The 24,904-nt window shown below is 30.8% G+C and overlaps 3 protein-coding genes across 11 annotated transcripts in view; 2 read left to right on the top strand and 1 right to left on the bottom strand.

The window, feature by feature from the left end:
- The window catches only part of kst (spectrin beta chain, non-erythrocytic 5 kst), a 159,029-nt gene extending 150,009 nt beyond the window's left edge, over positions 1-9,020 (bottom strand). The window contains exons 1-2 of one of the 2 annotated variants that reach the window (XM_074113329.1): positions 8,544-9,020; positions 7,802-7,908 (exon numbers count right to left, since the gene is read on the bottom strand). The gene's annotated coding sequence lies outside the window, so the exon portion shown is untranslated. Of the gene's footprint in view, positions 1-6,413; positions 6,723-7,801; positions 7,909-8,543 lie in introns of those variants that run through there. The other variant, XM_074113310.1, reaches the window with a different exon arrangement.
- Positions 9,021-9,031: 11 nt separating this feature from the next.
- On the top strand, positions 9,032-12,890 carry Mfap1 (Microfibril-associated protein 1). The gene is made up of 9 exons (XM_074113982.1): positions 9,032-9,237; positions 9,692-9,971; positions 10,705-10,885; positions 10,982-11,066; positions 11,190-11,347; positions 11,446-11,615; positions 11,784-11,943; positions 12,380-12,469; positions 12,549-12,890. The coding sequence occupies exons 1-9, from the start codon at positions 9,162-9,164 to the stop codon at positions 12,720-12,722; spliced, it is 1,374 nt and encodes a 457-aa protein (XP_073970083.1). The 5' UTR covers positions 9,032-9,161; the 3' UTR covers positions 12,723-12,890.
- A 746-nt stretch (positions 12,891-13,636) lies between these two features.
- Positions 13,637-23,741, top strand: Fuca (alpha-L-fucosidase). Of its 8 annotated transcripts, none has more exons than XM_074113920.1 (11): positions 13,637-13,685; positions 13,811-13,897; positions 17,675-17,924; positions 17,996-18,155; positions 20,235-20,341; positions 20,424-20,584; positions 20,670-20,871; positions 21,835-21,975; positions 22,957-23,122; positions 23,217-23,358; positions 23,433-23,741. In XM_074113920.1, the coding sequence occupies exons 3-11, from the start codon at positions 17,696-17,698 to the stop codon at positions 23,538-23,540; spliced, it is 1,416 nt and encodes a 471-aa protein (XP_073970021.1). In that variant the 5' UTR covers positions 13,637-13,685; positions 13,811-13,897; positions 17,675-17,695; the 3' UTR covers positions 23,541-23,741. The 8 variants fall into 8 exon arrangements, with proteins under 8 accessions (XP_073970021.1, XP_073970000.1, XP_073969988.1 ...); XM_074113899.1 differs by having other exon boundaries at positions 13,644-13,685; positions 13,781-13,897; XM_074113909.1 differs by lacking the exons at positions 13,637-13,685; positions 13,811-13,897 and adding exons at positions 16,633-16,948; positions 17,081-17,181.
- The last annotated feature ends 1,163 nt before the right edge of the window (positions 23,742-24,904 follow it).

Below are 24,904 nucleotides of genomic sequence, written 5' to 3'. Positions count from 1 at the left end.
CCGTACCTCATCCTTTGACAAGTCCTTCCTCATACGTGCTACCTCTCTCTGGAACTCCTTGCCTTCATCTGTCCGCCATGCTCCTACCCTATCCATCTTTAAATCCCGTCTATTCAGTTATCTACTTTCTATTCAGCTTCCTCCGAAATTCTAATTGTTTTAATTTATTTCCTTAATTTCTGCTGTTTTATTATTTTATTTTTACTTTCATTTTCACTTATTATATTTTCACTTTTGTAAATACTTATTTATTTATTTAATTTCTGTATAATCACAGGCCAAACTGTTAAGGCCTCTATTTGTTCCTGTATTTATTCTTAGGGGACAATAGTCCCAGAATAATAAATCTCTTTTCTATTTCTATTTCTATGTTTAACTGACACTGTAAGTTCGAAATCCTAGACCTTGCTCAGTTTTCATTAAAAGCCACCTTGTTTGTGTTTGTATGTGGCACAAGAAGCTGAAAACTTACACTTCGATCAGGAAGAACCCATTGTAACCTACCGATCATGGAAGTACCGTTATTTAGAAGAGATTTTTTCCACTTTTACAAAATTTTCTGGAAATCGGCTCAAAATAATTTTAAAAATAATTAGTGAAAACCAAATTGCGAAAATATTGGATTCGAACGCAGAACTTACTTTTACTAACTAAAACAAAACAAAAAACTTTGACTTAAAAGAAGTACTTATTGTGAATTCAACAAAGTTCTTGTAAACTATTAAGTTCATTAATTAAAAATTATTTAAAAACCGAGAAATAAGATAACATACTGTTGAGTACATTAAACTCTTAAACTCTAAAGCACTTTAATTGAACACTTAAGAGATGTAATAAAAAACCAAAAAAAAAAAAACTTTATGTACAATCTGCAACCATAAACTGCAACTCTACGGAATACAGTATCTTACTTTATACAACCAGATGCATCACTTATTCTAACGAATCTCATTAGATGCAACACCAATAGCGCGTGATTTTACACTATCAGTTTATTGATATCAAATATTTTCACCTATAAATTCTAAATTCCTAGACTGTAATTTTCTAGAACTATCTATGTAGTAAATTTACCCTAGATACTGATCAGAATTATTACTGTTACTGTTCCTACCACCAACTGGTTTCGTATTCACATCTTGGAGGGCCCAAATGGTAGGTTATTTGAAACTAAGAAGCTCACCTGTAGTCTGAATAAAATAACTTCTTCTTACCAAGGAAGGATCTGATTGAAGGCTACCAGGAACCAGTGGTTAGCGAATCGCTAAAGGAGATCGCAAAACCAATTTTCAATTATTACTTTTTAGGAGTTTATTAAAATCATGTAAGATTTTCGAATTTTGTATCTTTACCGGAAGATTCAAGTGAGCACGATAGAGTGTGTTTTAGAAAACAGTGAACAAAATATCTCAAAAATGGGCTAAAAAAAATCACTAGAAGCAGAAACATAAAATTTAAATTGAGCACCACCAGAGAATCTGACACATCAGCGTAGTGATTAAAAATTCCTCACAGGATAAAGCACGAGAAAAATTGGATTTTTCAAATTTTTTGTGAAAAAAAAAAGATTTCTTGAAAAGAAGGGCTTATTTTCAAAAAAAGTGACCCCCCAATTTACCCAAAAAGTGCCCTTAATAGAAATTTTTCTTTGAAAAATGTTTCAAACTTGTTATAGAGCTACGTCTATAAAACTGTAATTGATTTAAGTATATAGAAATAAAGCCGAAGGAAGAAGTAAACCCGGGAGACCGAGAAGAAGATGGATTGATGAAGGTAAGAAGGACGATATTGCAGAGCTGCGAATAATCAGGATGGAAATACAGGGTTAGAGAGAGACAGACTGACAGATTGGGAGTGAGTGACGAGCTGAGGGAAATTACTAGCGAAGGCAGGGTCCTAACGCTTTAGATCAAGAATTAAAAAATAAAATTAAAAATTAAAAGAAAATCTAACAATTCGGAAAACTTGAAAACTCAACCCATTAAAAAGTGCTATTTCCGGCTAAAGGTCTTTTGATCCCCCTAAAACCTCTGTCCCCCAAATTTTGACGACCTTCTTAGTAAGAGAAAGTAGGTAAATAAATAAAGAACTATATTAGTTTGAAGAAAGGTCAATTACAGGGAAAGGCGCCAAGTTTGATATGCCTCACTGATCCATAATACTCATTACTAATTCTAGATCATGTGTTCAATAAAAAAGTATTTATTAAAATTTCACTTGGCAACACTGCATTAGAGAAAACCCTTCACTCAAAAGCAAAAAGCTATTGCATTTCATTTAGTTAGCCACAGCCAGTTTGATTTAGCTGAATAATATCCACTATTTTACATATTGAGATCGTAAACAACAAACTTAACTATATTTTTAGTTTATTATTTTTATGCTTCAGGGATTTTTATTATATTTTAAATGTATGCTAAAAGTAATATAATATTTATGATGTTACTTACTATAACTTGAATAATGCTAGCAATTCTTATTTTAATTTATCCATTTCACCGCTTAGTTGTTAAAAATATTTGAAATTTTCCATGATTGTGTGAAAAATTATCATGGAAATTGAAATACTCAAAATGCTTAATTGCAACTACCTACTTGTTGCAAATGTACGATATTATCGATATCATCATTCACAGATTAGATACATCGGATTTGACTCCTATTAATTTTCACGATTTCACGATAATCTTTAATAAATTAGGGAACAATTAGGCCTGCACCAACTAGAGCGTCGCAGGGCAGGAAACCGCTCCGCGTCTTAGGTTTGACGCAACATTTCTTGCCAAACAATGATCGAAAATTGACTTATTTAATGGAAATGAAAACTAACATAAGTTAAAAGATCTCTCACAGAATAAGAAAGTACATTAACAATATCAATCAGTTCGGAAACTTATGAATTTTATATTTTAAAAAAATAAATTTCGATGAAATCGATTGTATTCCTTTGATTCCACTCAGTATTTGCACAACGGCAAAAAAAAAAAAAAGCTTTAAAAAAAAGTAAATAATTTACCAAAAAACCAAATTTGGTGCAAACACTCACACAATTTGTGTTTTATTACAAATCTCAAGGTTCAAACAACGGATTTTTGAAAAATATTTATTATTTTTCCTGACTGTATGTAAAACTATTCATCATCACATTAAAACGTACTTTAAAAAAATGACTACCATTATGGGTGCGCCTAGAACTATTTTTAGGAGAGTTTTTTTTTGGTGATTTTGAGAGGTAATTACCTTTTTTTTTGAAATTTTTCTTTCATTTAGAACTCAAAATAACCACTAACTTAGTGACAATTCCGACTTTTTTTAAAAAAATTTCAACTTCTCCCCGCTTAATCAAGAAATAGTCAAACTTGCATGTCGCAAGTTTAGAGTTGTTAATTTTTTGCAAAACAAAAAAAAAATAAAATAAAGCGAAGGGGATAATGAATTGCCATTGCAATTGCAAATTTATTGCATAAGAGTTAGTTGCACCTCTCTCACCATTCTTTTAATTGAAATCAGATATTTCCTAATTGTAACAGTGGCTTAGAAATTTATGGAAAATAGAACGACCTTCAATGATTACTTCTTTTTTTTTAGATTGTGTGACCGACAAAACTTTTGAGGTCTATTTAATTCTTTTTTTTAGAGAAAGAGTTCAATCAACCCAACAACGTTGCATTCAGCAGGTAACCCAACTTGTTTTTGCGAACAAAGGCGAGGTCGTTTCAGCGAACAGAAAAATTAAACTGATAACCAGACAACTCTTTGCTTCTGGTTAAACCAAGTGGAACGTCCTAGTTTTGTTGTCTGATAGTATTTTTTTATTGGTATTTAATTATTCTGTCCAGCAAAAGAACAATAAATAAATTTTTTTAAAAAAAATCCTCAAAACAATGGGGAAAGAAGCAGAATATTGGGTGAATGCACAAACAACTTCAACTTTTTTTCTGTCTTTTTAATTAGGAATGCACGTTGCATGTCCAGTTGCAACATCATTCCAATGCTTTCAGGAATTTAGAAATAGTTTTCACTATCTGTTACACCCCCACATAAGGAGAAAGTATTGTAATCGTGAACTATTTTCTGTTTTTAAGTATTCACGACTTTCAAAGTATTATTGAAAATTTGGTATATTTATAAAATTAGGCCAATTTTCTTGTTCTCTAAAAAATCTGAAGGTCAGTACAAATAAAAAACAAAAAAATCTCAAATTAGTTCAACTATGGCGACAACAAAGGGTAGATAATTTCTTGGATATAATTTGTCTCACCATCCCAAGTAAATTAAAGCCAAGTACAATAGGGCTGGCCCTTAGAAATGTTCTCTAGCTTAACTAGGCGTATACCCTCTTTACATGCCCTATGATTTCATCTAATTATTTGTCTGGAATAAAGCAGTTCTAAAATAGAGGATGATCGCCCTCCAAAAAATTACAAGTATATTTTTTAATAATATAATTTATACTATAATAATGTAATTATAACATACGACTATATTCATTATTTAGTAAAATCCAGTTTTTAAGACAAGATAAAATGAAATGCACAAGTAAAATTAGAGTCAACAGTGGCTAGAAAATAAAATGAAGTTTTAAATAGTAAAAATAAAACATTCAGTTTCACCCTTCTAAATAACCTCTATTAAGTATGGAACAATAACTTTAAACAAATTGCCACTCAAATTGCCAATTAGATTAGCGAGGGCAAAAGTTGAAGATTAATCACTGAAACATTAGTTGCCCCCATAATAGTTAATACTTAAGCAAGAATTCATGAGAGGTGATTAGTTTTTGAAAATAAAAGAACGTTAATTATTTTATTACTTAAATATAATATTGTGATATTCAAAATAAATTTAAAATCCCTTCACTCAATTCTCAGAAGTTTCTTTAATAAATGTTAAGTTCACTATATAAAGATAATTGTTTAGGGAAGCATAACCTCTCAGCGCCCTTCCGTTGGAAAAGAGAAAAATACTGCAAGAAATTGATTGTGTATAATCAAGGGTTAAAAAGAACTTCAAAGGAAATCATTGAAACAGTTTGCCAGGAAACACTACTTCAAACTCACAGAACCAATCAAAAACATGTATTTCTGGTGAGAAAAATTTAAATAAACTAATCTAAGCAAGAATTCCTCTTGGTAAGATGTCCACCTCATAGGGAGAAATGGACCTAGCCACTTCTTCTAAGTCTTAATATCACGAACGTTTACAATGAAAGCTCAAAACACAGTATAAGCAGTGATAGTTCCTGTGTACCAACAATTTTGGTTTTACTGCCCCCTCATATAAATTTAAAACTTTTCAACAGAAGCCTTTTACATTCTATGCACAAACACAGGTTACTTTCCAGAACCACGACAGATCTATTAGGAACGGTGAAATTGGCTTACAGCAGTTCTCTTGATAATTTATCTATCTAGAAAGGTTAAAAAAAAAAAAAAAAAGAAAGTAAAAACTTATTAAAAGTTAAATCATGAAACACTAGAAATGCCATAAATGTTTTAATAAGTAAGTTTATGGTAAAAGTTTCTTAAAAGTACACAATAAAAGCTCCGTGAATATTTAGTGACAAAAGAAGAATTTTTTTCCACTTGTAATTAAGATCTGATTCAACTCATCTTTTACCATGTAATTAAAAAGTAAAATATAACCAAAAACAATATCCGTGAAATTAATTAAAGTGAAACTATAAATTATAAGAAGAAATTAAAACATCATATTAACCAACAGTGAGGCTGATTATTGAGAAATCCTAAAACTTTGACAGAGTTCAAGGCCATACTATAACTACTAGTGGCAGCTAGAAAAGAATATAATCTCAACGCTTCAACACTCATGTAAAACTAGCCATAAAATTATAAAAACATACAAGTAAAGTAAAAGAAATCTTTTTTTTTTAGCCAATTGAAATTGGCCGTAATTACTAACTGTACATTTCTATTTTTGTTCAGAATGAAATAACTATATTGCTGATGAATATGATTTTTTTTCCTAATCTTAAAAAAATATGAAATGACAATGTAATTTATTTTGTTCTACCCGAACCCTCCCATTTTTCATGTAAAAAAATGAGGAAAGAAGGGCTAATGCTTGGTAAAAGTCAGATGATCCTAAGATCTGCGCATTTCGACATACCACCTGTTGCTCACTTTACTTTCCCGCGTTTATTTATTGGTGAATTATTGGATTTACAATTTTTCATTTTTTATGTCAATGGTTGTGGTTTTTTCTTTTTTATTTACTTAATTTATTTGGTATTAAAAATAACCTTTAGATTTATATGTCTCTTTCGGTTTTAAGATATAACTTAAGAAGTCTTTTATTTCAAAATGACCATTAAAATGACAACTTCTTTCAAATAACGATTATTTAAAGCTATAAAAATTCAAAAATTTTAAATTAATAAATAATTACGGTACCTGATTAATACAGCAATCCGTTTAATCCAATGACTATTTGAAGTAAACAGTCGTTTCAAAACAACGTTCCGCAGTTTTTTATTGATTTCTAATTTTTTTGTTAAGAAAAACAGCACACAATTAAAAACGAAAGAAATAAAAAAAAAAAAAATCACGGTTTTACCTAAAAAAAGAGACACTTTACTGACATCACTCTGTATAGCACTAACAGGTGTCTAGACTCACTCCAATGGCTGTAGCAGAAACACTGAGACTGAACTAATGCGGACAGAACTCTCTGTGTGCAGACCACATCGTACAACATTCCAAGGATTCCCTTTCAGACTAGTATTTCTTGGCCGTTACTCTTACAAGGATCGCCATCTAGTGGCCTAATGTGTAAACAGTCTCTCTCTCTACTAATTTTTACTGCTAAATTGTCTACGTTATAAGAGATAAAGAAAATCTATTATTATTTCCTATATTTTTCTTCAATGAACTCTATTATTAATGTACTAGAGGACATTCATAAGTTTTCAAATCTCTTCAGTAATATATGGTGTTCTACAATTTGATAGCCCAACTGTTAGAGCCTAACCTTTAAACCTTATGATCACCAACAGAACCTTTTTATTCAAAAATTTCCTTATATATAAAAGTATTTTCAAATGTGCAATCCAGAAAAAACGATGGAAAATGAGAAGCAAGAAATGGTAAGAATTATTATAATTTTTTCTAAATTATATCTAAAGAGTTATTATGTAAATTTAAATAGGTTTATTTTTGTTGGAAGTTGCTTGTTACTTAGGTAGCAGCAGTGCGTCATCTGTTACATTTTGTAGAGAATTTAACGCTCTTATAATGTAAGTATTAACATATTTTATTTATTGATTTAAAACTGATGTTCTGTTATTACAGAGGCATTCATATTTCAATTTTATGAAAAACGCTCTTTATTTAGACTAATATTTGGTCTTTCCAATGGTAATAGGTTGATTATGAAAATAGAGTCAGAAATTTCTGAAGCGAATGCTCTAGAAATGATTCGAACACCACCAAATGTAATAAATGCAAAGACTTTAGAAATAGGCATTTTTGGTTCTCAGGCTATTTCTCTCTGAAATGTAATGTTTGGTTCCACCCCTTCATCCCACCCACAAGTGAAGTTGCAAGTATTAACTTTAATTTATGCGTTATGTTAGGCCTAACGTTATTGGAGCTCAAACCCTCTCTTTGCACTTCCGGCCTCCGAACAGTGTTCTTTCTTTATGGACAACACTATCTACCTCGAGCAGTGAGCTGTAAGGCTCCAAGGTGGAGAAGGAGCTAGACTGAATCCGGGATTCCATTCATTTAGAAAATAAAAATAATTATTTTAATGATTCAGATAGGATATTTGGAGCACTTACCGTAAGGTTTTCACTCACTCCTCTGATAACCAACTTTCTGATATTGATGTCTCTGCTCCTGGGCTGCAGTTAGAACCGGGCAGGCGGGATCCAGCGCTTCATTTTTCCTGTTAACATAACAAATCAATTATTAAAAATAACTAAAGTTATTAACGTCGGATAAACATCATTTAGTATTTTGGAAGTACCAGTGTTGATGAACTGAATTATGTAAAACAAAATAAATCCCCATTTTTTATGTGAACATTTCACTTTCGAAAGAAATCCACGCTTCACCGTAATACTCGGTTTCATGATAGAAAAATCATGGAGTTTTATGGTAAGAAGTAGAATAGAAATACTCCTAACTAGTGTAGGATTGAATTGGTGAATAAAGATCTTAAATTTTCCTTAAAAAATATTGAGAAACTTCTTTCAAGGATTTTATAGATAATTCTAAAATAAAATCGTAAGAAGTTTCACAGTATCTTAATGTGCTCAATAGATTAAAATTCTTGAGCATTCTTTATTTTCTACCCATTCAAACATCTCCAATATAAATTATTACTTAGTCATATAATTTTAAGATAGTAAAAAAAGATTAATAAATTCACTTAATTTTTTTAAACAAAAAACCATAATTTAAATAAGATTTTTAAGCAATTTTAAAGATTGAAAAAAAGGCAAACCAAAGATTTAGAATAGTTTTTGTTTAACTTTAGGACAATAAATTTTAGGTATTAAATTTGTTTTTTATACTAACCGATAGTCAGAAAGAATTGTTTTAATTTTTTTCCTCCGCACTGTGTTCACTTCACATAATTATGAATTTTCATAATTTCTGAAGGCAAGATGAGATTAAAGGAATATTTGAAAGTAGATACGCATTTCATTTTATGCGGAACTATCAGCGAAGCTAATATTCAAAATTTTAAGAGAACTACGAAAAAGATTTCTCACTTATTTGCATGTTCTAGACATGACAAAATTTCATATTTAGTGATTTCATTTATTACTCAGACATGAAATGTAAAGAGCACAATTTTACTGCCAACAAAAGGTTTAACACCAATTTAAAACGCGCGCTGAATCTAGTATAATATTGCTTTCTCAGAAATCCTAAAATATTATCAGATTATTCGAACTTATATTTAAAAATTTGTATTATCGTTTAAAATTATTAAATTTACTACAGTAATTACATAAAAGATTAAGAATAATACACTGCTGTAGTGGCTTACACTAGAATTGCCTGGAGGTTATAGAGTGGTTTCTGTCTGTTCAGGTTTTGCTGGTTTGGTTACAATACATATATTGTAAAAGTAATTGACTTTTTATTTAAACAGATAATTGTGAACTAGTGATACATTCAAAAATTACTATGGATTTTTATCCACAACCAACATCTATAGATATAATTAGTACAGCAGGAGCTGTTCCAATCAAAAATGAAAAAGGTATGATATGGTTTTTATTCTGTGTAAAGTTATTCTTTATTTATTAGCTTTATATTTTTCAGTAGTACTGTCTTACATGAACAATAAAAGAATAATTTTTCTTTATCTTTGTAAAGAACATGTCATGTTAAAGATAAAAATACATAGGAGGGTTAATTAATTCTTCAACAATGGCTTGAGGAAGCTTAAATCTTTTTTGGTTTCTCTTGTGTCGGCTATCATGTATCCATCACCAGAAGCTACTTTAGAGACGAAGAGCGCAGTGCAAAAAAGAGCCTGACGAAGGATACATTAATTTTTAACAATCTTTACTTTCTCTGTCATTGTAGGAAAGTCTTTCTTCAATAATTTAGAAGTCAGAAATTTGAATATTTTCAAGCCACTTTTAAAATTAAATTTATTGTTTTTTAAATGTTTGAAAGACAAATTAATAAGAAACACTTAAAAATTTTAGGTGAAGTGTCTATGCAAAAGGTTAAGGTTCACAGATATGTTTCGGGAAAACGTCCAGAATATGCGCCTATGTCTAGCAGTGAAGAGGAGTCTGAAGAAGAGGATTTTATTGAAACAAGAAAACATCGAAAAGCACCATCACCTGAACCTAAAGCAGCAGAAAGCGATGATTCCTTACCGGACGATCCGCGATTGCGCAGGTTAAAGACAAGGCACTTAGAGGATGTTAAAGAAAATGAAATAGAAGAAGGAGATAATGAAATTGAAACAAAACGACGCAGGTTTGTTTAATTATCTAGGTCATTTCATCATATTTTGACATTTCAAAATTCTTTTATTTAAGTCTCGTTTGGTTGCCCCCTCTATTTCTTGTGTACTTCCGAGAAACACTGCTAAGGTGAGCTCCCATCAACGAGTTTAATTAAAATTAAAAAATAATGTTTATATTTTCAATTCAGACCTGCAAAGCTTGTATGCATTGTGGTACTGGGTTCGATTCCCGGTCTATAGGCCTTGGTTTTTATTTAATGGTTAATAAAAGAAATTTACAGTAAAGTATGTTTGCTATTCGCCTCCGTCCACGACACCTAATTGGTAGTTGGACGTTAAGCCCCGCCTGAAAAAATAGGCGATTACTTTACTTTACTTTTACTTTACTATTTTCAATTCTCAAACCCACAAATATTTTGAAGTTTAGAACGTTTTCAACTATTTACTTCTTAGTTTTCGCCTTCCGACTTCCTAATGGCTCTGCGCGCTGTGGTACAACCAAAAATAAACAGAATCACAACTGGTCAAACTCGTAAATAGCTGAAACTTAATGTACTGTTTGGTCTGCTTTCTTTGCAATATATTCTAGTAGTCTTTAAATACAAAAAAAACATGTATATATTTATCTAAGGAGCTTATATAAGGTAGACTTTAGATAGATAACATTAAAATTTCTTTAGTCCTATGATAAAAAGTTAATAGGATTTGTATTATGATATGTATAAACATCCTTTTTTCTACTAGGAGAATTCATGAGCCTGAAGTCGTTGAAGGTGATGAAAGTTCTGAAGGAGAAACCGAAGTGAGGCGACCCCGAGGAGCAGAAAGTAGCGAGGAAGAAGAAGAAGAAGAACTTAGTGACACAGAAATCGAAAGAAGAAGACAGATGCTAAAACAGCGGGTACTAACTACAAAGGAACAAATGGTAACTTTTTAAATTTTGTGTTTTCTTAAAATAATATAATAACTTAAACACAAAAAATATATTTTTATTGCTTTTGTTACCTAATGAAAAATAAAGGAGGTCGAAATAATGGACAAAGAAGAAGAAGGACGTTCAGAACAAGAAAGTGAAGACGATTCTTCAGAGTATGAAGAAGATTCAGGTAATTGATTTTTGTATTTTTAAACTTGTTATTTTTTAAGAATTTATTAAGAAATTGATGTATTTTAATTTATCTTGTTCTACAAGGAAAATCCATTCTTAATTGTCATTTGATTGAAATCAGATTCTGAAGAAGAAACTGGAGTGAGATTAAAACCAGTGTTCGTAAGGAAAAGAGAACGAGTAACTATTCTGGAAAAAGAAAAAGAAGCTCAAAAAAGAAAAGAACTTGAACACGAGGCTAAGAAAATGGCCGAAGAGAGGCGAAAATATACCCTTAAAGTACATTATTGTCTTGCTTTTCTTTATTTCAAAGTTGAAAAAGAGCTGATGAATTTGGGAGTTTATTATGTAATATTTATTAAATCTATATTTTTCAGATGGTGGAAGAAGAGATTCGTAAAGAAAGCAATGTTAAGACAAAAATTGCTGGAGAAGAGCTGTCTCTTTATGACGTGAACACTGACGATGAAAACGATGAAGTAGAATATGAGGCTTGGAAACAGAGAGAATTGAAGAGATTAAAGCGTGATCGAGAAGAACGAGAACAGTAAGTTAATATCAAAATTAATAATTATTTTAATTTCTCCGAAAAATGGTTGTTCATTTAATTTATAAAAATAGTACAGGGTGTTAACAAATCCTATAAGGAGGAAATTTAAAGAATTCATTTTGTTTTTACATAGTATAAGTTTGTAAAACTATTATTATTATTTAGATTGGAAAGAGAGAAGTTAGAGATAGAAAGAGTGAGGAACATGACTGAAGAAGATCGTAGAAACGAATTCAGAGTAAATCCCAAACAAATAACAAATAAAGGCACAAAAGGAAAATACAAGTTTATGCAGAAATACTATCACAGAGGAGCCTTCTTTATGGTTAGTTTTTTTTTATTTTTCTGAACAAGTGACGTAGCTTCTTTTTAGAGGAATGTTAGGCGCCAATATAGACGATCTAGCATAAAAACGAATGACACTATAAAGAGCCGAAAATATTTTTTGCAAAAGATTGCTGACGAGCAAGGTAATAGCCATTTGAAAAGTTTTTCAAGGCATAAAAATAATATTTTCATTGATAGAATGAAAAGCATTGTCTGGAGGTTTCGTATCCGTGATCAGGGCAAAGACCCAAATACAGAATGTCGAACAAGAAATTTCGTTCTTACCTTTTTTTTGTCAAATATGTCAACATTAAATATTATATATTAATCTCCTAGAATTTTGTGCATACCTTCCATGATCATAGATTTGAAATTGAATTTGAATATAATGTACAAGTAGAAAATGTAATATGTTCAATTATGGATTATTTTAGGATAGAGAAGAAGACTTATTTAGGAGAGATTTCTCTGAAGCCACGTTGGAGGATCATTTTGACAAAACTATACTTCCAAGAGTTATGCAGGTAAGTTTTTTTTTCGTATCTGCTTATGTATTTCTTTTGCAGTTGTTCTTAATATAACAAAATCATGTTTTAAACAAAGGTGAAGAATTTTGGTAGAAGTGGTAGAACAAAATACACTCATCTGGTTGACCAAGATACAACACAATTCGACTCGCCATGGATTTCTGAAACTGCTCAAAATCTCAAATTTCACAACAATCAAGCTGCAGGTTGTAAACAAGTATTTGATCGTCCTTCTAATAAAAGAAAATAATTATACAAGAAAATCTATCAGTTTCGATCTGGAGCCGCCTTCATGCATTATTTGTTGAAATTTGTAATAAAGTACCTCTTTGTAGCCTGATATTTAAGATGTTTTTTTGTATATTTGTAAATATTACGATTTTTACAAAATAAAATTTCGTTTTTAATTTTTTCTTTAGTTGATTTTTCAATTTATTGATTAACCGTATTCTCTGAGAAACTTAAGTGATTGATATTCGCTAGAAAACCACCAAAATTTTGGATCTAAGATTGAACAAAATTGAAAATCGTTATTTAATTTCTGGCCTAAACTTAACCCTCGCAATAAACGTGTACCACAATTTCTTCATTTTTTTTTTTTATTAGATTTTAGTTCATACTCATGATTTTAATAGCTACAAGGATATCTCCGAGTTCATGAATGATTATTCGCATTGGAATTTTTAGTGCTTTCATCACAGAATTAGTTTCTAATGAAATTTCTGTAAAATTTGAACTACAAATTTAAATGTAATAAAAAAGATTATTACAAACTAAAATTCTTTGTGTAGGTTGCATTCTAAGGTTTTTAAGTAGAGTTCATTTTTGAACTTTCTCCAAAAGTAATTAGCATAAATAGTGGCAAGAAGCAATTAATTTATTAAAATAACATTTGATTATTATTGATATTGCTCAATTGAAGTCTTTAATTAAATTTCAATCAACCAACGTTATTGATAAATACATAATTTAATATTTACCAAATCTATCCAGCCTTAATTAATTAAATAAATTGGTTTTAAACTTCTTAAAATTTCATTTTTAATTAAATATTTTAATTAATAAATTAAAATTCTTATTTTAAAGAGAGTTAATCCGTGAATTCTGCTCAAACATTAAGCAAGAAAAGTGTTAATGCGCCTTGAAGTTAGTCAGATCAATAAGTGTTGAGGAGGGGAATGAAATGTTCAAAGATGATAACCAGTTGTTGATTGTAAGTTTGATAAGAACATTCACTTCCCAATAGAATTAATTAATTAATTTAGATATTTTAACAGTTATTTACAATTGGTTGATAACTTTTTATAGTTATAATGCTTATCAACAAAAGCTTTACAGAAAATGAAATATTTGCATCCGAACAAGACAGAATAGAGGTTTGACTAGAACTAGCACCAACCACAGAAACCAAATAATTTCTTGGAGGTATTTATTAAATGCAATCTTATTATTTTTGTATTTTTATTTATTTAATTATTTTTTATTTTTAAGACTAAATGAATTGTATTCTCCACCGTAAAAGATATTTTTCCAAATGAAAGTTGAGATATTTACAGAAGAATGTAATTTTTGCGATAAATTACTGAGTTAATAACGAAGTATTTACTGATAGATAATAAATATCGGTTATCAAATATGTTAGTGTCAGTGTTTCGCTATTCAAGGTGTTTTTGATATGTGAAAAGTTTCCGTTTAATCAAATGTGTATTTGAATTGTCTTTAAATATTCTGTGTTAATAGATTTAAGTGTACATCATCATACATTAGTAAATAATAGCTCAAATAAAACATTCAAAACATACTAATATAACTGAAAAGGTCCTGAAAAAAATATTTTGAAATGTTGCCATTCAGTTTTATATATATATATTTATATTTAATCATTTCTACAAGAATTCCAGCAAATGTTTCGGTAATTACTAAAATTAGACATTTTCAAAATGTTTTTAATTCTTGAGAATAAAAACTTCTGTAGTTTTGACACATAAAGTTTGTTATAGAACAAGTTTATTGTAAAAAAAAGAAAGTCATTTCCATTTTATCTTAGGAATACTATTAGTCACTCATCCTTTATGGCAATAAAGAATGTAATGGAACGTCCTAACTTTAGTAAGTTTTGCTTATTTGTGAGATTTATTTAATTTTTACGAACTTTTGTTTGAATAACTATGACTTATTTATTTTTAATAATTAATATTTTAAAAATACAACTTCAAATGGATTCTGACAAGTTCAATTTGTTTGATAATTGTTAGTTGATGTTTGTCTATTATTATAATGAGTCATGTAGTTTTATTTTATTTAAAAGAACTGGTACCAAGCTATTCCATCACCACTTTGTCCCTTCCTTGCAAACTTTTCATAAGTTGTTTAGTAGTTGATCATTTCGTCTTTGCGAGTGCACTAAGGCTAGTTATTGTGAAGAATGAATTATTAGGACGCACGAAGAAACAAAAGGTCTTAATATTTTTGCCCGTTTTGTATTTGTTGCATTTTAGGAGAAATATTTATTTTTACATAGACTAATTCATGTTTATTCTGTAGTCGTTACCAATAATTCATTTTGTCAATCACAAGTTAGTTTTTTTACTTTGATTCTTTTTATTATTTAATATAAAATTGCTTAACCTATTTCTTTGATATATTTAATTTATATTATTTTTTATTTGATTGCTACATTAAAGTTTTGTCAGGTAGGAGTTCGAATTTTTCACACTTTCTTTTGCGTGTTGTTATTGCATTAAGTTTTGTAATCTAGATTTCTTACTTTTTCATTATTGTATGTATGTATTAACTCATTGAATATTCTTTGTGAATTATTTAATTTTAAAAAATCCAAAGTATTTTTGATTATTTATTTTTCGGATTGATAATGAAATTGTTTCCGGCACTCATTGGCTCTTTTTAAACGGAAAATAAGTCTTCAAATATCTTTAATCTACTTTTCTTTTAAATAACTTCGACCATTTTTACTTCCCTATCGTTTAGAGAAAGTATTGTTTATGTAGTTCTCTTGGTTGAGTATTCTTGCTTTGTGCATTATTGCACGTTTTTGAACCCCTCTCTTCTGGCAATAGTGGTTTTAAAAATTCTTTCTTTCTCTTGTATACAAATGTACAAGTATAAGTTTATAGTTCAAATTATTATATTTTCTACACGTATGGTAATTGGACTTTACAAGTTTGGATCAAAATCGTTCAACCAACGCGCCAATATTTTTTTCTTGATCCTTATGAACATATTTTACATTCATGTAAATCTATAGCACTTATTTAATATATTTTTCTCAAATGTATTTAAGAATTTTCCGCTGGATTGAATCGATAAACATAGCTTATCCGGATACAATTATATGTATTGCCGAAATTTTGACACTGAAGAATATCAGTTGACGGAAATACAACTTTAATGACATTTATTTTTTCGATTTTCAAGATTAAAACAAAACTATTTGCAACAAATAGTTATTTTCCAAAATTGTAGGCTCCTTTATCTGTTAATAATAATTGCGACAACTTCTAAATCTATATTAAAATTCAAACAAAGAAAATCTGTTTGATGAAAGAGTTGTAATTGATGTTTTTCATGATCTATGTTAATCTAAATTCCCGGCCTCTGCTGGCTCAGAAAACACATGCATCGCATGGGCCTGGCAGATGATAGCCTTTGTAGGTTCTGTCAGGAAGAGGAGGAAACGGCACTGCCCGTGTTGTGTCAGTGTGAGGGGCTTGTCTGGCTAAGGATGTTACTTCTCGGGGAGGAAAAACCAAGGCCTGTAAGCTTTACCCAAGAGTCACTCTCCAGAATTAAGAGTCTGATTAAACGGACGGGTCTGGAGGGTGATCTCTAGAGAAGGGGAGCCACAATAGATCCAAAGGGGGTCGCAGTGGCGTAGGCCTTAAGGGCCGCCCTATTAGAATCTTATTTTATCTAATCTAAATTCAAAAGACAGTTTGTATCAGTCCTGGTTTAAAGGTCAAATTGCTTTGTTATTTTTAGTCCTAAGCAGAACGTCAAATCTCCTGGACTCCAAAAAACTATTATGGACCCTAAGGATACCCTTGCTCGTTGGCTTAATAAAACTTAATAAGTTTAATGTGGTAACAAGCTGCAGCCAGAATTATTTTCGGGAGGGTGGGGTTGTTTTGGTTTAACGGGAAATGAATTACTTTTTAAATTTAAAACATGTATGATAAAAAACTATTACATTCTTATTGAGATGCTTCTGAGAAAATATTTGGGAAAATTGAATGCCCAAGGAGAATACTTGATTGGGATCAGATTCATATAACATGCGAAACAGAGCATTTTTGACATAGCTGCTTTGGTGAACACTGAAATGTCAGAAGAAGGTTAATGGGTGGAGAGCTAGAGTCCGGCAATTGGAAGAAAGTTGAAAAAAACAAAACAGTAACTGTTTAGAGGAATAGGAATGGGAGAAGTGTTTAGGGAAGTGTGGAAGAATACTTTTAGAGAGTGAGTCTCAAAGCTAAGCGAAAGACGATGTGTGACTGTGTTGATGTTTATCAATTTCATAACATAATTCAAATTGTAAAACCGTAAATTGTACACCAAAATTAAAAGCAATCTACCTCCGAACCTTTTCAGAATGCGCTAACTACATTACTACGAGAGTGGGTGTATGAAGTTGAAAAATCGTAGGAGACATTTCTTCAAATCTCAGAAAAGTGAAAAATTCGTTCAGTAAGGTGCTACTTCCATTTTCTTATCATCTTGTCATCAAGTTACGGTCGAATTCTGTGGATTAAATTCCTATTTGCGACCTTCTATCTAAATTTTATCATTATTAACGTTTTTTTAATTTTTTTTTTTTTTTTTTTTGTGAATGCTGGTCGTCGTTAGTTCAGGTACTTTCACATTTGAGGCTGGGATAAGCCCAGTGACGCCGAGATCCTTGGCTAGTCTTCTATTTTCTGAGGGAATGATTTATACAGCCAACTATATTTGCGTTTTATAAACAAAACTTCACTATCCGTTATCCAAAATCTGATTTACGTTTCGCTATTTAAAACTAAACAGACAACAGAACAATTTTGTAGTGGTAGAAGGCTGTTGCTCTAACTTGCTATCCCAAATTTTCATTATTTTAGAATGCTACAGATAATTATCCGTTCTTGAAATTTGCTTTTTTAAATTTTGTAAGAAGTAAAATTAATGAAGCAAATTATTTTAATGTTTCAGTTGAAAGCAGTACGAAAAGAAATGGAGTTGTTATTATTTCTCTTCATTCTGAAATTGTGTAGTTCAGCTTCAACTATAGCGCCTCCCACTCAAACTACAACTCCTTCACCATATCAACCCAATTGGAACAGCCTTGATAAAAGACTTCTACCAGAATGGTTTGATAAAGTTAAAGTTGGCATCTTTATTCACTGGGGTGTTTATTCAGTGCCCAGTATTTCTTCTGAATGGTTTTGGATAGACTGGAAAGGTGATAGTTATATTTAGTTTCTTTTTATTAGATATGTAAATTTTTCTAATATAGTTTATTTTTTATTTAAGGAAATCCTTCACCAAATAAAAAAGCACAAGAACTAATCAACAAGTTTATGAAGAGAAATTATAAGCCAGGCTTTACTTATCAAGATTTTGCTAAAGATTTTACAGCAGAATTTTATAACGCCACAGAATGGGTTGAAATAATTAAGAAATCAGGAGCGAAGTAAGATAGTTTTTTTTTAACTCTTCTACAAAAGTTTCAGTTAAGTAAGAGAATTAATAACCCGGGGAGTGGCTGTAAAGTCAAATCCATTGCAAGAGGACCTTACTAGCGCCAGCGCCGATGATTGTGTATAGTATTTTGATTGCTGTTAAGACATAAAATCGTATAATATATGTGAAGGAGTGGATTCAAAAGGTCGAAGAATTCAAGAGATCTTTAAGAAGAACCCGAAATAGTTTCTTGCATCAAGAAAGGTAGACTGGGATGTTTTTGGTCATGTTGATGGGGTGCTCCATCAACGAGCACCTAGAAAAGGGGAGCACGCTAGACGTTCGAAATAAGCAATGGAAGCTTTCTTTATGGATGACGCAGAATGCAATTTAAGGATGGCAAAGTTCAGAAATTGGCGGAAGGTAGAGATGAATTGCTCTCTCCCTTAAATGAGGTCCAGGTCCTACTATAAGATGTACAACCTTAATAAGAATGAGGCAAGGAATTCACTGAGTGGTTTGCACCTAGCTGTTACCCCTTAGATTTTCTTTTTCTCGGAACGACTTAGAGATCACTGTCCGGTGATGGACAGTGTTGTCTGTAACAAGGGAATACCAACAATACACCGAAGAAAGCGCTGGGCGCCAATAACATTAGATGTTGACGCACCTTAAATACAAAAAAATTAAAAGAAAATAAAAGATTGGAGTAAAATGTGTACATGGCATGTGATGAAGCCAAGTAAAGGAAACATTTTAATAATTATACTTATATAAATTATAGTAAGAGTGAGTCATATCATGGTTCTTCGCATTTAATATATTATTATAGATTATTTCAAAGCGGTGGGTATAATAAATGCAATAAAATAGACTGCATAGTGACTATAATGTTTAATATTTAGAGTTATTATATCTCTCTAGAGGGGGAGATTTGTTTGACCTTCCTTTACAATCGCTATCTAAACAATAGTACACAACTATTTATTTGTTTTGTAAATTATTTCTTTTTATGAAACTATAAGTTTTAGTTATAGAATTAAATAAAATACGGATACCATTATCATGTCAGAATTTCAAATCTGAGGTCTCAGTAAAAAAACATGTTTATTAACTTCAACAGTAAGAAAAAATTGAATTTCAAATAAATGTATTTTCTTACTGACCTCTTCTTTTCAGTGACTGAAAGTTTAAAAGAATGTAAAACAACAACAAATAGAACTCTTTTTCTTATAACAGTAGACATTCGACCCAGAAGCTTCTAAACTTAATGTTCTCTGAGATAAATAACTTAACGATTTGTTTTTTTCCTAATAATCCTTACATATGTTGTTAGGAACCCATTGACTCTTACTCTGCCAGGTCGCCGCCCTTTACACCTTGACCACCATTTCCTCTTCTAATCTGCTCTTCCACTGCGCTGCCCCAGACAACTCTCTCCAATCCTGTGGTTTCTATTCCAATCATTTCTTCGGCCATCTTCTTGGAAACATCATCTTTTGCTCATTCATTATTTAGCTTTTTTTTAAATTAACCTTTTTGTAAATTTCATTCATTTTTCTATCTCAATCCTTGTAGTTTTCTTCTAATCCAATCTTCTATTCTTCCGTTTGCTCACATTTGTGGAACGCCTCTGCGTTGTAAACAGGAATTCTTTTAGCGAATAAGACAACTTTGCTTCTCACTTTCTTTTCAACTCCACAAAACTGATGCAACAACTTTGCTTTCTTTGTTCTTCGATTGTCATTCGCTTTTTAATTCTGTCTGTGTAATTCCTAACTTTCCGAAATTTATTCCAAAAATTGGGCTTAAATCCCATTTAATTTCTACTTTATTATCTTTCAACTTTCTTAAACTGAAGCTATAATGTTCTAATTTTCTACCGATAGCGAATTTTTACTGTGGTTTTTAACTATCCTTATGCCAAAATTGTAGCTCATTTTACAATCGGATTTTTTAAGAAAACTTTATAATTGATTTATTTACGATCCATTAACAAAGCATCACGTTAGAGCTTCTTACAGCATCTCATTTTTGAAAGATTTAGTTCACAAATTAAGCAGACAATGTTTCCATTTATGCTCTCTAGATATGTAGTTCTCACGAGCAAACATCATGAAGGATTTGCACTTTGGCCATCTGATTATTCATACAGTTGGAATTCAATGGATGTTGGTCCTCAGAGAGATATTATTGGTAAAAAGATTTTTTTTTTGTTCATAAAAATTTTATTTTTTGCTTTCTTTTGTCATATTATTTATTTATTTATTTTGTTAAGGTGAACTACGTCAAGCTGTACTAAAAGATGGTTCAATTCGTTTCGGTTTATATCATTCACTCTACGAATGGTTTCATCCTTTGTATATTTCTGATAAAAAAAATAATTTCACGACTCAGAATTTCGTTAATAATAAAATCTTTCCAGAAATGAAAGAATTAGTAAGTTAAAGTTCTAGTTGTTTAATGATTTTTTTTTAAAAAAATTTCTTCTTAGTAGTGTTTTAATGTTTTTACAACGTTTAAGGTGCTTCATTATAAACCAGATATATTTTGGTCTGACGGTGAATGGGAAGCAGGGAGTGAGTATTGGAGATCTGAGGAGTTTCTGTCATGGCTGTATGATGAGAGCCCAGTGAAGGACACAGTTGTTGTGAATGATCGATGGGGACATGACACTCTGTGCAAACATGGAGGATATTTTACATGTTCTGATAGATATAACCCAGGTATGATTTAAATCATTTTTCATTGTTATATGTTGGTCCATTGAACATTTAATTTGCAGCGCATTTTACTGCTTTACACCCAATTTTCTGCTTGAGAACATTGTATTCAAAGATGCATAAACCCAGAGAATTTTTCAATAGGTAGATAATCTTATCCTAATAAGGCCTGTAACTTTCTAAATAAGGTATCTACTTTGACTCCTTTTATCAGTGATCATAATTTGTTATATATTTTGAATGTTAGTGTATCTAATCGGCATTAGCTTTCACAGAAGTTCTGGGCTTCTCTCAAGTTGTAATCTAATCTTTGGAACTAGGATGCTACCAACCACAACGTGTAGGAAGTTAACCTCAGCCTATGGCAAAAGACGAACACATTTCTATTTCTATTAAACTATTTTTTCTGGTACCTCGTCAAAGGAAGTGGTCTTTCTTCTATCACCACCCTACTTTTGTCACGAGAGGCAAAAACATATTCTTTAGCAACATTCTAACTGTTCATTTTAGGTCTTCTTTAACCTAATGATCAGCTTCATCTTCATCCTTTTTTAACTACAATTTCCCGTACTGTCATTGAATAACAACATTGGATATTAAAATGCTGATCTTATCACTGGATTGCAGAATCCAAATCAATTTCGTTGTTCGTTGTTTATTTTATATTGTTGCAAAGCTACAATGATGGTTAATTTATGTGAAGAACTCTCTCGTAACTGTTTAAAGGTGAAGGCTGAAACGTAGACTTTGCTCTAAAAACTTTGATGTAAGCGCTGAAAACTCCAGTCTCCGCGTCGATTTTTGGAATTGCAATCTCCAGCTTCTATATTTTCACATTCACTTTTGTCAAAACTGTACAATTTTTCAGTCATAAGATGACTGAAAAGTTTTTAAATACCAGTCTTTATTCTTGGTTAAAATTTTTATGACTCTAGAGTTTTCTAATCATTAACTATATAATTACAGGTACTTTACAAGCCCACAAGTGGGAAAACGCAATGTCACTCGATAAGAATTCTTGGGGTTTTGTCAGAACTTCAAGAGCGAAAGACTATTTATATGCCAGCGAATTAATAGCAACACTTATCAAAACAGTAGCATGTGGAGGTATTTTAATGGAAACATTTAAACTAATATTTCTTATTTTTAAAGTTTTTGTAAAATTAAAAGTGCAATTGCGCTAAGCAGGCCTATGCTCATACACCTTGACAACCTTGTAAGCATAATTGAATTCCTTGGTCTGAAGTGTATACTTAAATTATTTATCAGCTCGCGACTTACTTAAACACATCCTTCATATTGCAGTTTGCAGATACTGTGCTTCAAAATAATTCAGATATATTAGTTGGTCTAAACAGAATAATTTGACTATCTAATTGATTTTCTGCTCCAAAATCCAAGCACGGTTGAGGAATGCCTTACTTTCGTAAACAATGGTCATAAGAAAGTACTACATCAGTCTTAAACTAAATTTAACGGAATTAATGCAATAATTAGCTTGTAAAATACTGTGCTTCAAAATAATTCAGATATATTAGTTGGTCTAAACAGAATAATTTGACTATCTAATTGATTTTCTGCTCCAAAATCCAAGCACGGTTGAGGAATGCCTTACTTTCGTAAACAATGGTTATAAGAAAGTACTACATTAGTCTTAAACTAACTTTAACGGAATTAATGCAATAATTAGCTTGTAATTAATTATACAGTGTATTTTTCCTGGTTTTTCGAGTTAATGAATACTTCTAAATTAAATACCCTATTGTCAAGATCTCGAGAGGGTTGATTAATGCAACCAGCTCTGTAATAGAAAAATTAACTTTGAATTAGTTTTGTTCTCGCAAAGGAACCAAACATTGATTGTCTGACATTAGAGGACCATGATTTCATTAGTTTCAAAGCCTTAGAAAGGGCTTTTCAATACACTGCAGTACCTTAAACTTCCTTTGATTTGCTTCATAGTGCTTACTCGCGATTAGAAGATTTGCTTTTCAGTAGTTCTTGCCAAGTCTGTGAGTAAGTCTTGGATTTGAATGAATTGGAGACAGAATAATTCAACTTCTCTAAATAAAATATTAACTTTTTTAGGAAATATCCTCATAAATGTAGGCCCTACTAAGGATGGTATTATTGCACCCATTTTTGAGGAACGCTTAACTCAACTAGGACAATGGTTAAAAGTTAACGGAGAAGCTATATACGAATCATATCCATGGGAAGTTTGTCAGAATGATACCACTACACCTGACATTTGGTATAAAATCAATTTAACTTAGAGTTTAAATATTGGAAAAGGGGAATACAAAAGAAAAATATTGATTTATTTAATTTTCTTGCACGTGATTCAGGTACACATCTAAAGATAATGCTACAACTGTGTATACATTAATGTTGCATTGGCCACATAATAATGTCCTCTACTTAGCGTGCCCAGAAATATCGCGATCATCATCACTTACAATGCTTGGGGTGGATGACGAAAAATTACAGGTATGTATTTTTGGATATTTTAAAAAAATTCTATTTCTGCTTTTTGGGATAATACTATATGTTTCTATTTTTAGGCAACGGTAACTGCTAAGAAAATGTTGAAGATTAGTTTACCGGATAAAGTCAAAGTAAAGACCGATTGGGCATGGACGATTAAAATTACTAATGTAAAAATTCCTTAAATTTTATGATTATATAAAAACTAAGTTAATAAAATATGATTTTGTTTTCTTTGTAATAATCTTAGCCTTAGCTATGTAAGTAAATTTGCAAGACACTGTGAGCCAGGAAGACTGTAGTGACTCTCCAATTCTTATAAATTTCTTCTACTGGCCACCCACCAGTATTATTATTATTTTATTAATAAAACCACCTAAATAACATTTTATACTTTCTCATACTCCTAGTATCAGAAAAATATTTATTTATTAATTTATATATTCAAGAGTAAAAGTAAGAGAGAGAAAACAACAATTGAAGCTTCTATTTTAGGCTCGCTTTTCATCATTAAATAATATTCATTTCATTAACCTTTTTTACAAGAATTCATCGTAGTACGTTATTATTAAACAAATAAAGGTTCGTAAATTACCTTTAGTTCAACAGAATTGTGATTGTAGAGTTAATTAAATGAAGATTTTGAAAATAACATTTCACAAAGTCACAAACCCACGAATCGAAACTAAAAAGTAGTTTCAAAAAACGCCCCCTTTTCTGGTAGGTTAGTTTTAGAAAACACCACTGTAGCGCGCCACTTATGCAGAAGTAAATATATGTAAGTTGAATTTTTTAGAAATATTTCACAAAAAAAATCATTTTTGTACCAGGGGTGCATAATGCTGTAGGAGCTCCAAGAGATTTAATATGAGGACAGTTCTGTTTGCTTTTTTGAATTATTTATTTTTCATAAAATACATTGAAAACAAAATTTGATTTATATAGTTTTACCTTTACAGGGTCGGCTATTTGTTTTTTTATATATAAAATAAGTTCAAAAGACATTAGTAAAAGTCAGAATTCCATTAAAAAAAAAAAATTTTATTTATCACTTACTTGAACGGAGCTAGATGTTCATACGGCACATGCCTTATAATAAAAATACAAAAAGAAGTTGAAAAAGTCAGAATACCCGCCAGTCTTTTCCTTTGGTTATATTCTATTATATTTCAAAAACATATATAGGTAGTACAAATAAGGTTGGCTACTTTTAGAAATACTAGTTCTAACAAATAGGTGTAGATAGGAAATTTACTTATTTCGACTGCAAATAGTGAATTTTCTCTTTTCTAAATTCTATTTCTAGGCCACTAGTAGTCAATACAAGTAAGGATAGCTGTTTCACAAGCATTAGTTCTAAAAAAGAGGTGTAGATAGAAAATTTCAATGGGTTTAAACCACGACCAGTCAATTTTTTCGCTTTTCATTCTGTTTCTAGACTAAGGTAGTTAGTACAAGTAAAGTTGGCTAGTTTTTGAAGTCCTAGTTCTAAAAAAGAGGTGTAGATAGGAAACTTCCTTTAATTTTTAATTCGGGAACATTGAAGTTT

Source organism: Rhodnius prolixus, unplaced genomic scaffold (assembly GCF_049639745.1).
Source record: "Rhodnius prolixus isolate KJV_2025 unplaced genomic scaffold, Rpr scaffold_1, whole genome shotgun sequence".
Classification (NCBI taxonomy): Eukaryota; Metazoa; Arthropoda; class Insecta; order Hemiptera; family Reduviidae; genus Rhodnius; species Rhodnius prolixus.
Note: the sequence above shows the minus strand (reverse complement) of the source record. Positions and strands in the feature narration are given on the sequence as shown.